The 13127-nt window shown below is 42.2% G+C and overlaps 1 protein-coding gene across 1 annotated transcript in view; it reads right to left on the bottom strand.

Annotated features, from left to right (window-relative positions):
- ift56 (intraflagellar transport 56) overlaps positions 1-11549 on the bottom strand; it is a 101863-nt gene extending 90314 nt beyond the window's left edge. Inside the window, exons 1-5 of the mRNA XM_060849149.1 lie at positions 11373-11549; positions 9721-9858; positions 5515-5607; positions 2424-2538; positions 1137-1186 (exon numbers count right to left, since the gene is read on the bottom strand). Coding sequence (XP_060705132.1) covers positions 1137-1186; positions 2424-2538; positions 5515-5607; positions 9721-9858; positions 11373-11375 — 399 coding nt within the window. The 5' untranslated portion in view covers positions 11376-11549. The remainder of the gene's footprint in view (positions 1-1136; positions 1187-2423; positions 2539-5514; positions 5608-9720; positions 9859-11372) is intronic.
- Between the last annotated feature and the right edge of the window lie 1578 nt (positions 11550-13127).

Here is a 13127-nt window from a genome sequence, read left to right as displayed (position 1 = left end):
GGAAAGATATAAAGAGACCCAAGGGGCAACTTTTTCACGCAGAGGGTGGTACGTGTACGGAATGAGCTGCCAGAGGAAGTGGTGGAGGCTGGTACAATTGCAACATTTAAGAGGCATTTGGCTGGATATATGAATAGGAAGGGTTTGGAGGGATATGGACCAGGTGCTGGCAGGTGGGATTAGATTGGGTTGGAATATCTGGTTGGCATGGAATAGTTGGACCAAAGGGTCTGTTTCCATGCTGTACATCTCTATGACTCTATGACTAAAATGAAACAACAGCAAAAGATAGAAGAACAAAAGAAGTAAGTTCTCCATTTCAAGAGAGATTAACAGAAAAACCCATAAAACAAGTGTGATAGCAATATGAAATAGAGAGAGGGAGAACGGGGACAAAGAAAGGCATAAAACAATAAAAATGTGTTAAAGGAAGAAAGGAGTGTAAGTACAAAGAAGACTAAAGACCAAATTTATCTGTAAAACAATCAGAAATAAATATATAACGTGAAATAATAACTAGCATTTCTATAACAATGTTTACATCCTAGGCGTACCTCACAGAAGCATTTTCAAAAGTTGACAGAGAACCAAACAGAAATATATTCAGATCAAGGATTAAAAACTTGACTGAAGAAGTTAGCTTAAAGAGTGACTCAAAAGACAGAAAGGGAGTAAGATGATGTGAAAAGTTTTCACTTGAAAACTCCAGAGCTTAGGACCCAGGCAGCTGAAGGCACAGTTGCCAATGCTGAAGTGGTTAAAATTGGGAATGCTCAAAAGGCCAGAATTGCGCCGGTGGGGGGCGGGGTTCATATCTGTTGCAGCACTAAATGACAAGAGATGGGTATGGTTGAAGGTTAGGACTGAAGTTGTCTGGTGATTTTGGAAGAACTTCACAATAATAATGAGAATTTTAAACCTGAGGATGTTGCTTATTTGGGAAATGGTGTATGTCAGTGAGGAAAGAAAGAAACAGTGATTGGGACTTTATGCCACTTTGAACATAGGTTTTGGGTGACCTCAAGTTCAGGGAGAGTAGAAAATCAGGTCTGGTCAGGAGTGCTTTGGAAGCTAGTAGTAACAAAAAGTTTTTTTTAATATTAACTATTGCATATTAAACAACTTGAGGAGATTACCTTGTGAGCCAGGTGAAACAATAGGCGATTCTGCAATCGACTTTTAGGAGCTGAAAACAGAAGGAGTGGGCTTCAAATTCTAGTTATTGAAAATTTTGCTTCTAAATTTTTAAGCAATAAGTGCACAGCATGTCTGAATCTGGACTGCACTGCCTGGAAATGCGAAGGAGGATTCGATTGAGTGTGACAATGTGGTCCCTTTAACAAGATTATCTTCTCCTTTTTTTTCCCAAAGGAGGTTGTAAAGGCGGAGGCGCTGAATTGTCTGAGCTAGAACCTAGTTTAACAATGGCAGAGGGGAGTGGTCAATTCCCTCAGTTCAGGTTTTTTTCTAGTTTCTTTTACCTGTAACAGTGAGAAGCTGCCAAGCTTCAGCAGCTGGTTCCTGACAGGCTTTTTCTCAGAAATATTTTTGGAATTTGTTTCCTCCTGTCTGTAAGAACCTGTGTTTGAATTTACCTTTTGCCAAGGGACATGTTTATGGGATGTTGCGGGAACTGGAACAGCTCCTTAGTTAAGTTGCTATATTGAGTCGGATGGAGTTTCAAATTAAGTTATTCTAAATTCCTGTTTCCTTTGTTCATGTTTGAACTGTAGTGTTTAAATAAATTCTGTTTTGCTTAAAGTCGAGTGGTTTGACCAGCTGCATCACTCCTGGATTATCCACTTCACAACTGCCTTTAAAGTAAGAAAAAAATTAGGGTCTGGGCTATCTTCTTAAAATATTTTGGAGGGGGGGGGGGTCCTGGCCTGTTCTGTAACACCAGGCATTCATGAGAGAATTTGATGATCATTTGAACAGAAGTAAAGTGTAGGGTCACAGGAAACAAAATTATACTAACTGGATGGATAGGTGAATAGGAAGGGTTTGGAGGGATATGGATCAGGTGCTGGCAAGTGAGACTAGATTAGGTTGGGATAACTGGTCTGCATGGACAAGTTTGACTGAAGGGTCTGTTTCCATGCTGTACATCTCTATGACTCTATAACTCTCTCAGAGAGCTATTCTATTAGCATTACTTCCCCGTGGCCCCACAAATCTTTTTCTAAAAGGAATTGAGATCCCTTTCAAAGTTACTATCGAATGTGTCATCATAATACTTTAAGGTTAAGCTTTCCAGAACTTCATAACTCACATTAAACTCTTCCCTCATCTCCCTTGTAGTGTGTGTTTATCATTTCAGCTGTTGACACATCTATCAGTTGAGTTTCAACCATCTGGTATCTAATTCATTAAAATCCCTTATATAAAATGTTCACTTAAACTTTTCCATTCCAAGGTGTCACCTTTCATTGCTGCCTCCTCTGCCTCTTTGTACATCCCCAGAAAGAAGTAAGTACATGCTAGGTTCACCCAAACATCAGGGTGACAGTCTTCATTCTTTGTCAGGGCTTCATATTCCTAAAACATGCAAATAGAGAAATATAATAAGTCACATGTAGCTGAGACAATCATATCCTTCTGCACAATCCAACAGAATTAACTATGTCTATTTAACAATGCCACATTATCCTTGCAACAAGATAACAGCTTTCAACTCACTTAAAGAAAGTTACAATTTCATGGACAGTTCTCATCACGTCTCAGACACCAGTACGTCCATGTGTTAAATGATAATCTCCGCTCACTTAATCAAAAGATAGCACATTTCTGTAAATCAACTAATAATGCAATCTGCAATTGGTCAAGGCAAGAAGCCATGTTAATTATACATGACATCCAGCCACCAGGAACCAAACAAGAATAGATTGGGGGACTGGATATCGATTTATGGAAAACATTTTCACTCTATTTGTCAATGGTAAATGGTAAAGTAAAAGCAAAAGCAGGATAATGTAGATGCTGAAACAAAAATAAAAAAATGGATGACACATTCAGCAGATCTGACAACTCTGTGGAGAACAAAAAGAGTTAACCCTTAAAAATTACAAGCTTTTTTTTGGTTTAGATACTCCAGTCTCCAGACAGAAGTTTAGGCATGCCTCATACATGTGTGTGGCAACACATTGGACATCCCACTGCACTGGCCACACCATTATTGCCTGGGAAGTTTAAATGCCAATGGGAAATTACGGAATTTCAAATTCTCCAAAAGGTTCTCAACTTGAATTAGAGTCGGACAATTCAGAGGGTTGCAATTTACTTACCTGAACAGTTAGCCAGGAAAAATGAAAAGGATTAAAACCTACTCTAGTACCTGACTAATTATAAAACAGAAGCTCTCAATCGCTGTCAAGACCCAACTTCCAGCTTAAACAACTGACCCAATTATTCTATCTTCTCCATGGACACACAACAAAGGTCACTTGACAGACCATCCCATTATCCCTGAAGACATCTGACTGATCCCCAAGAACACCCGAACAAACAGCCCTGCCCCCAGACACCCCGCCACCAACAGATGCCTTACCTCTACAACTTCCCTCCCATTACTCGCAGATAGCTGAAACCACCATCTCTCTCGAGATGTCTGCCCCACCCTGCCCTCTCACCTGCTTATCTGCCATGTATACCCCATCACTGAGTTGCCACCTTACCCCCTCACCCAGTAAGCATACTATCCATTCGCTCACCCAAATCCTACTTTCTTACCCAAACACTTGCCCACCCAATTTCCGTTCCCATTTACTTAACACACTTACCTTCTCTCAGTAGCTTTTGAAGTAGCCCTGGGATCTTTAACCATTTTGGAACATGGCAGCTATTACCCTGAAAAAGGGACACTGATTCTGCGATGACTCATTCTGATGCTAACTGCATCCGTTGTAATAGATCCTGCATCAGAAGTTTGGCTAGTAAAACCTGGAACTAAGTGTTCTATTTTTTGTCTGATCTAGGTCAGAAATAGGGATTCAACCCAGATCAAAAGATTTAGGGCTCCATTTCTCTCTCCAGAGGTAGGGTCAGACTATTTAATCAACTCCGAACATGCTGTACGGAAAAGAATGGAGAATCTTACGTGCTAGTGAGGTGGACACTGGGTTAATCCCATGATGGTGACAGTCCACAGATTTAGACATGCACTTGTCTTCAAAGTCCTGTTGCTCAGCAAAAGGAGTTCCAATTGCTGTTCAGCTGTAAAATAAAATCCTCCAGTCCAATTCCTGACATACCATACATAATATAGTGACAAAAGGCTTTTGCCCAAAACTTCGATTTTCTTGCTGCCTGACCTGTGCTTTTCCAGCACCACATTCTCAACAATATAGTGACAGTTAGGTTGGACAAGATTTAATTGCTGCAGATTTTACACAGTTAAAAAGTGAGAAGCTGCATTAATTTGCTTAAGAAGGTGGTGGTAAACTGCCTTCCCCGATCACTGCAGTCCATTACTGCAGGTAGATCCACAATGCCATTTGGAAGTGAATTCCAGGATTTTGACCCAGCGACAATGAAGGAACAGTAATATATTTCCAAGTCAGGGTGGTGAGTGATTTGGAGGGGAACTTGGTGATGGTATTCCCATGTATCTGCTGCCCTTGTCCTTTTAAATGGTAGTGGTTGAGAATTTGGAAGGTGCTGCCTAAGGAACCTTGGTGAATTTTGGCAGTGCATCTTGTAGATGGTACACACTGCTGCTACTGAAGTGGTTGTGGAGTGACTAAATGTTTGTGGATGTTGTGGTAGTGAAGTGCACTGTTTTATCCCCGATTGTGTCAAGCTTCTTGTATATTGTTGGAGCTGTACTCATCGAGGCAAGTGGACAGAATCGTCAAGTTGTACTTGGAAGATGATAGACAGGCCTTGGGGAGTCAGGAAACGAGTTACTTGCTGCAGTATTCCTAGCCTCTGGCCTACTATGTTTATACGGCTAGTCCAGTTCAATTTCTGGTCAACGGTAACCACAAAGATGTTGATCCTGGGAGATTCAGTGAAGGTAACATCAAATGTCAAAGAGTGATGATTAGATTGGCTCTTATTAGAGATAGTCATTGACTAGCATATTGTGAAGCAAGGCTGTTAATTGCCACTTATGAACCCTTGCCTGGATATCATTCAGGTCTTGTTCAATTTGGACATGGACTACTTTAGCATCTGAGGTGTCACAAATAGTGCTGATCATTGTGCAATCATCAATAAATATCCCCAGCCCTGTCCTTATAATATGCGAAGGTCTGCAGTCTGAAGATAGTCAGGCCTAGGACATTACCCTGATAAAATTCTTCAGAGATTTCCTGGATCTGAGATGTCTGAGCTCCAACGACCACAACCATCTTCATGTTTGCTAGATACGATTCTAACCAGTAGTGAATTTCTTTCTGATTCTTATTGACTCCAATTTTCCAGTATTAAAGCATTTTAATATACCGGCTATGAGGTCTTTCTGATCCATGGAAAACATTTAAAATGTCAAAGTTTTTTCAAGTTTTCCCCTACCTCCATGGCCCTCCTATAATCTCCAAGGTGGAATGCACAGTATCCCATCCACAAGTCAACGTCTTCTTCATTCTCCCCCACATGCCGCTTGAACTGAAATAGAAAATGAACAGTCACAGAGAAGAGATCTTCCCACCAGTTGAAATGAAAGGAGCTACAGCTCTCAGCAATCATGGATTCATTATCTTAATGGGGAGAGACTTTGGGTGCTCTAGTGCAGGGAGATCCGGATGTCCTCATTCATGAGTCCCAGAAAACTAGCATTCAAGTACAGCAGATAATAAAGAAAGCAAATGGAATGTTGGCTTTTATAGCTAAGGGAACAGAATAAAAAAGTATGAAAGTATTGCTGCAACTATACAAGGTATTGGTGAGACCGCACCTGGAGTATTATGCAGTTTTGGCCCTCTTATTTGAGCAAAGATGTAGTGCCATTGGAGGCAGTTCAGAGGAGTTCACTAGATAGATCCCAGAGATTAAGGGTTTGTCAAATGAGGAGAGATTGAGCTAAACTCTCTGAAATTTAAAAAGAATGAGGGGAGATCAAATGGAGGTATTCAAAATGATAAAAGGTATGGATAAAATAGACATGGAGCAGATATTTCCTCTTGTGGGGCATTCTAAGACAAGTCTTAGAATAAGGGGTAGAACTTTTGAAATAGAGTTCAGGAGAAACTATTTCTTCCAGAGTGTTGTGTATCTGTGGAATTCGCTAACCTGAAGGATAGTGAATGCTGGGATAGTGAGTAAATTTAAGTAGGAGTTAGATTTTTAATTGGTAATGGGTTGAAGGGATATGGAGAAACGGCAGGAAAATGGGGATGAGGAGTATATCAGCAGATCGAATGGGGGATTGACTCAATGGGCTGAATGGCCTAATGTGTTCCTATATCTTGAGCTTAAGCTGCGTATACAGCACTGTGCCAAGTTTAAACTCAAAGGAATGGAATTAAATCATTCAGACCCCCCCAGACCCATATAACCTGCCTTAATTTTATAATCCTTAACACCCTTACCCAACAAAAATCAATATGGCTATCAACTGATCTGCACCTCAATAGCTTTTTAAGAAGGGAGAATTTCAGATTCCCAGCACCCTTTGTAAGAAGACATGCTCACTGACATCACCCCTAGACAACAAAGCTCTATTTAAAAGTTTGGGACTCCTCCCACCAGAAAATACAATTTCATCCTATCTATGCATTTAACTCCTTTAATCATGGGACCCACAACATTTATATCACCCCTTAATCTCTTTTACTCCAGTGAATACAAGTATGTTACCTACAATCGGGTCTTAATTTAAGCCTTAAAATTACAATATTGCTCTGGTGAATGTGTCACTGTCCATTCCTTCTTGCGGTACAGTGCTCTGATGAGAGATCAGTATCCCAGATGGTCTTAGGTTACAGAAGATGTAAATGGACTGGTCAGATGGGCAGCTCAGTGGCAGATAGAATTTCACTGAAAAGTGAGAGTTGATGCACTTTGGAAAAAGTAACAAAATAAGACATTGATAGCAGGACACAAAGCTCAGATGAACAGAGGGATCTTGGGATGCTTGTCCACAGATCCCTAAAAGCAGCAAGACAGGTTAATAGGGCAGTAAGAATGCATATGAGACATTTGCCTTTATTAATCATGGCATTATAAGAGCAGGGAGGTTGTGTACAGAACTTGGATTAGTTTTAGTTAAAGGGCCAGTAACAGGGGGCATAATTTTAAGGTGAATGCAGGAAGTTTAAAAGTGGTTTGGAGCAACGTTTCTTCCCACCCAGAGGGTAGTGGGTATTTGGAAAACACTGCGAAGGATGGTAGAAACTGGAAACCTCACATTCTTTGCGACATATATGGATAAAACCTGATAACATTAGAGGCAATAAGCCAAATGTCGGAAAATGTGTCTAGTGTAGATTTAGAGTAGTTTTGTCATTGCAGACTCGATGAGCCACAGGACCTCATTAATATTGAAATCTATGATTCTATAGGAGAGAATGAGAGCTCTGTACAACTAAAAGATTTCTTTCACCCTTTGTATAGCAGTCACTTTGAGATAGACCAATATTCCATTAACCACTTATGTTAGAACTTGTATCTGTGTAGTCAGTATATGCTTATGGAAAATGGCCATTTGTATTTGATTCCCCAAATTTTGGACAAATTTGTAGTTTGTGGCTTTTCTCAACTTGAAAAATGCTCTGACCTGTATTTCTTAGATCCAAAGTGGATTACATTACCAATGAGACATTACATGCACACACACTCTTCAAGGTCAGAAGGGTAGCTGCAAATCAACTCAGCATATGAAGCAGCAATAGTGCAACCCTCCTGGCCTAAGATAATTAGTATCACATTAAAGGATTAGTTAACTAGATGTCCAAGAGTTGTTCAAGGAATCACTGCACACAACACAATAGGTGTGGCATTTCCTTTGTCAGAAACTGTGTGCAACTGTCCTAGAGCAGAAACAAAACCAGAAAATGCTGGGCATACACAGCAAGTCAGGCAGCAACCTGATGTACTGAATGTTTCCAGCATTGCTTTGTGGTTTGGAAGAGTTAGATAAGAGAATAATATACTGCTGCTCTCCACTTTTCCCAAACAGGATTTGCATAATAAGTCTGTGGAATGGTCATAAACAGAAACCTTTATGCATATAGAGGAATTAATTCATATCTCTGATTGTTACTGTGTTCAAATAACTGATCAGTACTTCTAAAACAAAGCAGATTTGACTTAAAACATGCTTAACGGTTGTATAGGATCAGTGGTCTCCAAGCCAATGAAATATTACAGCTACACAGAGCTATTCACAACATGTATGACTCAAATCTGAGTTCCAGTGTAAGATGAAAAGGAAAAGTTCCTCAGGTTGTTACATATCAGCTGAATGTTAAATACAAGGAGAAAGTTTCCTCTAAGATATTTCTAACAAAGAGTTCCAGAACAACTAGAATTTCCACTCAAATCTGTGATCAGAAGGAAATTCTACTAAGCTTAAACCGTTGCTCATACATAGGGAAAGAATTATTTGAACAAAATATGGACACATTCTTTCACATCTACAGGCTGAATACATTCACCATCTTTTAAATAGTAAAGTCATCCATAGTAAAATTAAAATTATATATGTTGAGACAAAGGGAGCTAATAGGAGGACCAGAGAGCTTCCTTGTATGATTATTCAATGAGCTATGAACACAGTGAAATTAATGGAAAACTGCAGAATTCTGACGTTTATTTCATAGGTAAACAGAGGTTTCTGCAAGGTTGCAGAAACCTTCAGAAGTTCAGATGTTTAGGAATGTGACTTTTACAGTTTAACATGCATAAAAAACGATTTGCCTGGGATAACTCTGATTTATGGGACTGCTCATAGAAAGGTTAAAGTTGTACACTGATTTTTTTGCTCATAGGGCATTCAAAAAACTTTCAATTAAATACATTTTTTTGATGTTTTAACATAGGAAATGGGCCAACCAATGTGCACATATCAATGGCCTTGTGGTATTATTGCTAGATTATTAATCCGGAGACCCAGATAACATTCCGAGTTCGAATCTCACCATGGCAGGAATTAAGCATCTAATGATGACCATGAAACCATTGTCCATTGCCAGGAAAAATTCAACTGGTTCAGGAATGTCCTTCAGGGAAGGGAATCTGTTGTCTTTACCTGGTCTTGCCTAAATATGATGCCAGACCCATATAAATGTGGTTGACTCTTAATTGCCCTCTTGGCAAATAGGATGAGTACTAAAGGCGACTGACTGTGTGGAGTTTGCACGTTCTCCCCGTGTCTGCGTGGGTTTCCTCCGGGTGCTCCGGTTTCCTCCCACAGTCCAAAGATGTGCGGGTCAGGTGAATTGGCTATGCTAAATTGCCCGTAGTGTTAGGCAAGGAGTATATGTAGGGGTATGGGTGGGTTACGCTTCGGCGGGTCGGTGTGGACTTGTTGGGCCGAAGGGCCTGTTTCCACACTGTAAGTAATCTAATCTAATCTAAATGCTGGCCTACCCCATGAATAAATAAAAAATAAATTACCTCTAACTTGGAGGAGAAAAGCACTGCCAACTGAATTAAGGCTGAGGTCAATGAATCACTTACTTTTCATTTGCTTTATAACTATGAACGAAGGTTACTTTTTCACTCAAAGGAATATTGCAGTGAAAGGACAAAATGCCTAATCTGAACATCCAGTTTTACCTCCAGCAATGTCAGGGCCCCTGAGTAGTCTCTACTGGCCAGATATTCCTCCAGCTTTGGAATCTTTTTCCCCTTTTTCTTCTTTTTATCCATCTGCAGCGTTTCCCCACCAACAGCAGGTTTTGCACGTGACAGCATCTGTCAGAAAAGAAAGTACTGATACTCACTCCAGAAGGTTTTGACTTGAATATTAACACAAACCTTATAATAGTCTCTGACCAATTGTATACTTGAGATTACAGCCACCAGAGACAAACAAAGGCAGATGGAACAGCAAACATCTCCATGGTAAAGGACTTAGCTTTAAAATTACCTTTGGCTCCCAACTTTACTCTCATATGTTTCACAGGACTCCATTTCTGCAGGTAATCAGCAACCAGGCTAACTTGATGTCAGATTGGGTTCTAAGTGACCATTCTTCCTTGCAGCATGATTAGTGAATTCCTGTGGATTACAGAGATGCCAACCCCTACTCTCACCCAAACAAACACTCAACTGTATTCTCCAGCGAAAATCAAATTAAGAATGGAACTCAGGATCCCTCATTACTTCCATTCCTCAGTGTCTACTTAAAAAATGAAAGTCAGAGATGTTCGTTCTTTCAACATTTTGGTTTAACAAAAATTGAGAGTTGGATTATTACCTGAAGAGGAAGAATAAGGCAGGGAATTGTGACTTATCATGTTTCTCTTGCAGAGAATCAACATTAATGATGGGTTGAATAGCTCCTCTGTAATCCATTTCATGATTCTATGGAAAACTTTATCAGGAATCTTCTTGATTCCTGGTACATTATCAATATCCTAGGAATCATCATTGACCAGAAACAACTAGAACAGCCATATAAATATTGTGGCTACAAGAGCACATCAAAAGCTAAGCGTTTCATGATGAGTAACACATTTCCAGTCTCCCCAGTGTTGATCTGTCATCTAAAGGCACAAGTGAAGAGACTGGTGAAATTCTCTCCACTTGCCAGGATGAGTGCTGTTCTGAAAGCACACAATAATTCAGCACCGTTCAGACAAAGCTGGCTTGATAAGCATCCCATTGCAGTGGCAGTACAGTATACAGAAGTCACCAAGACTTCTTCAAATCACTTTCCAAACTCACAATTTCCATCTCCAGAAGAACAAGGGTGACAGATAGATGGAGACACCACCATTGCAAGTTTCCCTCCAAGTCACACAACTTATCCGAGAGCTAATGGCAATAATAACTTTAGAAATGTTTTAAATATTTCTTTGATGCATTTATTTTGAATTAAACATTTATTCAGCCACAGTTAACAAAGGCATCGTACTCTACATATTGTAGGCAATAACCATATTCCAAGTCGAGACTTTAAGAGATCGGATATTCAGGGTCTCATCCATGGACATAATCTTCTTCTGGGTCATCGTATCGTTTGTGATCAAGATACTGATTGAACGACTTTGTAACAGACCTTCCGGTTCCCTGAAAATCCCGCGACTGATGCCCGGCCTCAGATTTCCCCAAACCACTCTCTGTTGGATGGAGAGTGCCTGGGCCTCTCTCAGCCGCCTCAGACCCTTCCCCGGCCAGGCGCAGCGTTCTGAATGGCGGAGACCAGGGGCAGGAATTCACGGTTGAAGCGGAGCTGCGGGTGCGGGCGATCCCCATGAACTCACCATTTTGTCGCTTCTTCCCGCTTAGCTTCCAACTCCAAGAAGCCCAACCGCCTGCTATTGCCGTGATAGCAACGAAGCGCCGCCTCCCCGCGGCTATCATAGCAACCGAATCCCGTCTCCCTCCGGGCTGTCATGGCAACAAAGGCCCGCGCCTCGAAATCCTTTCACAGCGACAAAGCCCCGCCTTCTTATGGGGTGTCAAGGCAACAAAGGCCCGCCCCTCGAAATCCTGTCCCAACGACATGGCCCCGCCTTCTTATGGGGTTGTCATGGCAACAAAGGCCCGCCCCTCGAAATCCTGTCCCAGCGACATGGCCCCGTCTCCCTGTGGGGTTGTCATGGCAACAAAGGCCCGCCCCTCGAAATCCTGTCCCAGCGACATGGCCCCGTCTCCCTGTGGAGTTGTCATGGCAACAAAGGCCCGCCCCTCGAAATCCTGTCGCAGCGACAAGGCCCCGCCTCCCTATGGGGTTGTCACGGCAACAAAGGCCCGCCCCTCCAAAGCCTGTCGCAGCGACGCAGCCCCACCACCGGATCCTTCCGACACCTTAAGACATATGTAAATGGGACTTCGTTGTTAAATCAGAAATGCCTTTGGATTAGTTGTAACTCTCGAGAAAGTCAAACCCCAATGTTTGTTTCCTCAGTACGCAAAAGAAACTGTGGATCAGGGCTGCTTCAGTAACTCTATATACTAAAGATTTTTTTGTCAATAAAGTACAATTTTGTAAAAAGAACTTAGGCCCTTTAACGTATTCTCAATGCATTTCACAACAGCATTATAACACAAGGTAAGTACTGTATATAAATTAGCTTGAAGGGTTGTTTTTCAGACGTTTCGTCAGCATACTAGGTAACATCATCAGTGAGTCTCCAGTGAAGCACGGGTGCTATGTCCCACCTCTCCATTTATAGGTCTTGGTTTCTTAAAGTGCGTGATCTCCCCCCCAACCCCGTTGAACACTGCCCCCTTTGCTTGCCCCACCCCCAGCCCCGTCCAAAACAGCCCCCCGCCTGCCCCCTACCTGGCCGCAATACCGTCCAACATTGCCCCCACCCGCCCGATCCCCAACGCTGTCCAACACTTCCCCCACCTGCCCCCACCCCCGAATGCTGTCCAACACTTCCCCCACCTGCCCCTGCCCCAACCCCGTCCAAACCGCCACCCAATTGCCCATGCTCCCATCCCCATCCAACACTCCCCCCTGCCTGCCCCTTGTCCCCAACCCTACCCAACACCATCCCTCGCTTGCCCCTGCCCCAACCCCATCCAACACTCACCCCGCCCAACACTACCCCCCCGCCTGCCCCTGCCCCCAAACCTGTCCAACACCGCCACCACACCCCTAAACCCCACCCCTGCCCCCAATCCCATACACACCATACCCCCTCTCAGGGGCAGCTGGACTGTACACCAACAACAAGACTGTTGGTGCTGCCTTCTTGGGGTAAGAATCCAAATAGCACTCACACACTGACACAACCACAGCTACACACACAACGTTTTACTGCAACATTTTGACAGGTTCCACGTTTACCCTGTACAGGACAATGTTGGAGAGATTATCTGGGGAAGGAGTGGGTTTAGGGTACACCCCTCAGTAGAACTCCAGGGAAAGTTGGGGGGAGAAGAGAGGGTGGGAGGTCAGTCGTTTAGAGACGGTGCCTATTTCATCACTGTAAACAAAAGACGCAATTAGTGTTAGAAACACGTCTTGATGTAATGTTTCTATCAGGACCTCGAGATCTCCTTTG

This window comes from Hemiscyllium ocellatum, chromosome 33, assembly GCF_020745735.1.
Source record: "Hemiscyllium ocellatum isolate sHemOce1 chromosome 33, sHemOce1.pat.X.cur, whole genome shotgun sequence".
Taxonomy (NCBI): Eukaryota; Metazoa; Chordata; class Chondrichthyes; order Orectolobiformes; family Hemiscylliidae; genus Hemiscyllium; species Hemiscyllium ocellatum.
The sequence above is the reverse complement of the archived record's forward strand: the minus strand, read 5'-3'. Positions and strand labels throughout refer to the sequence as shown.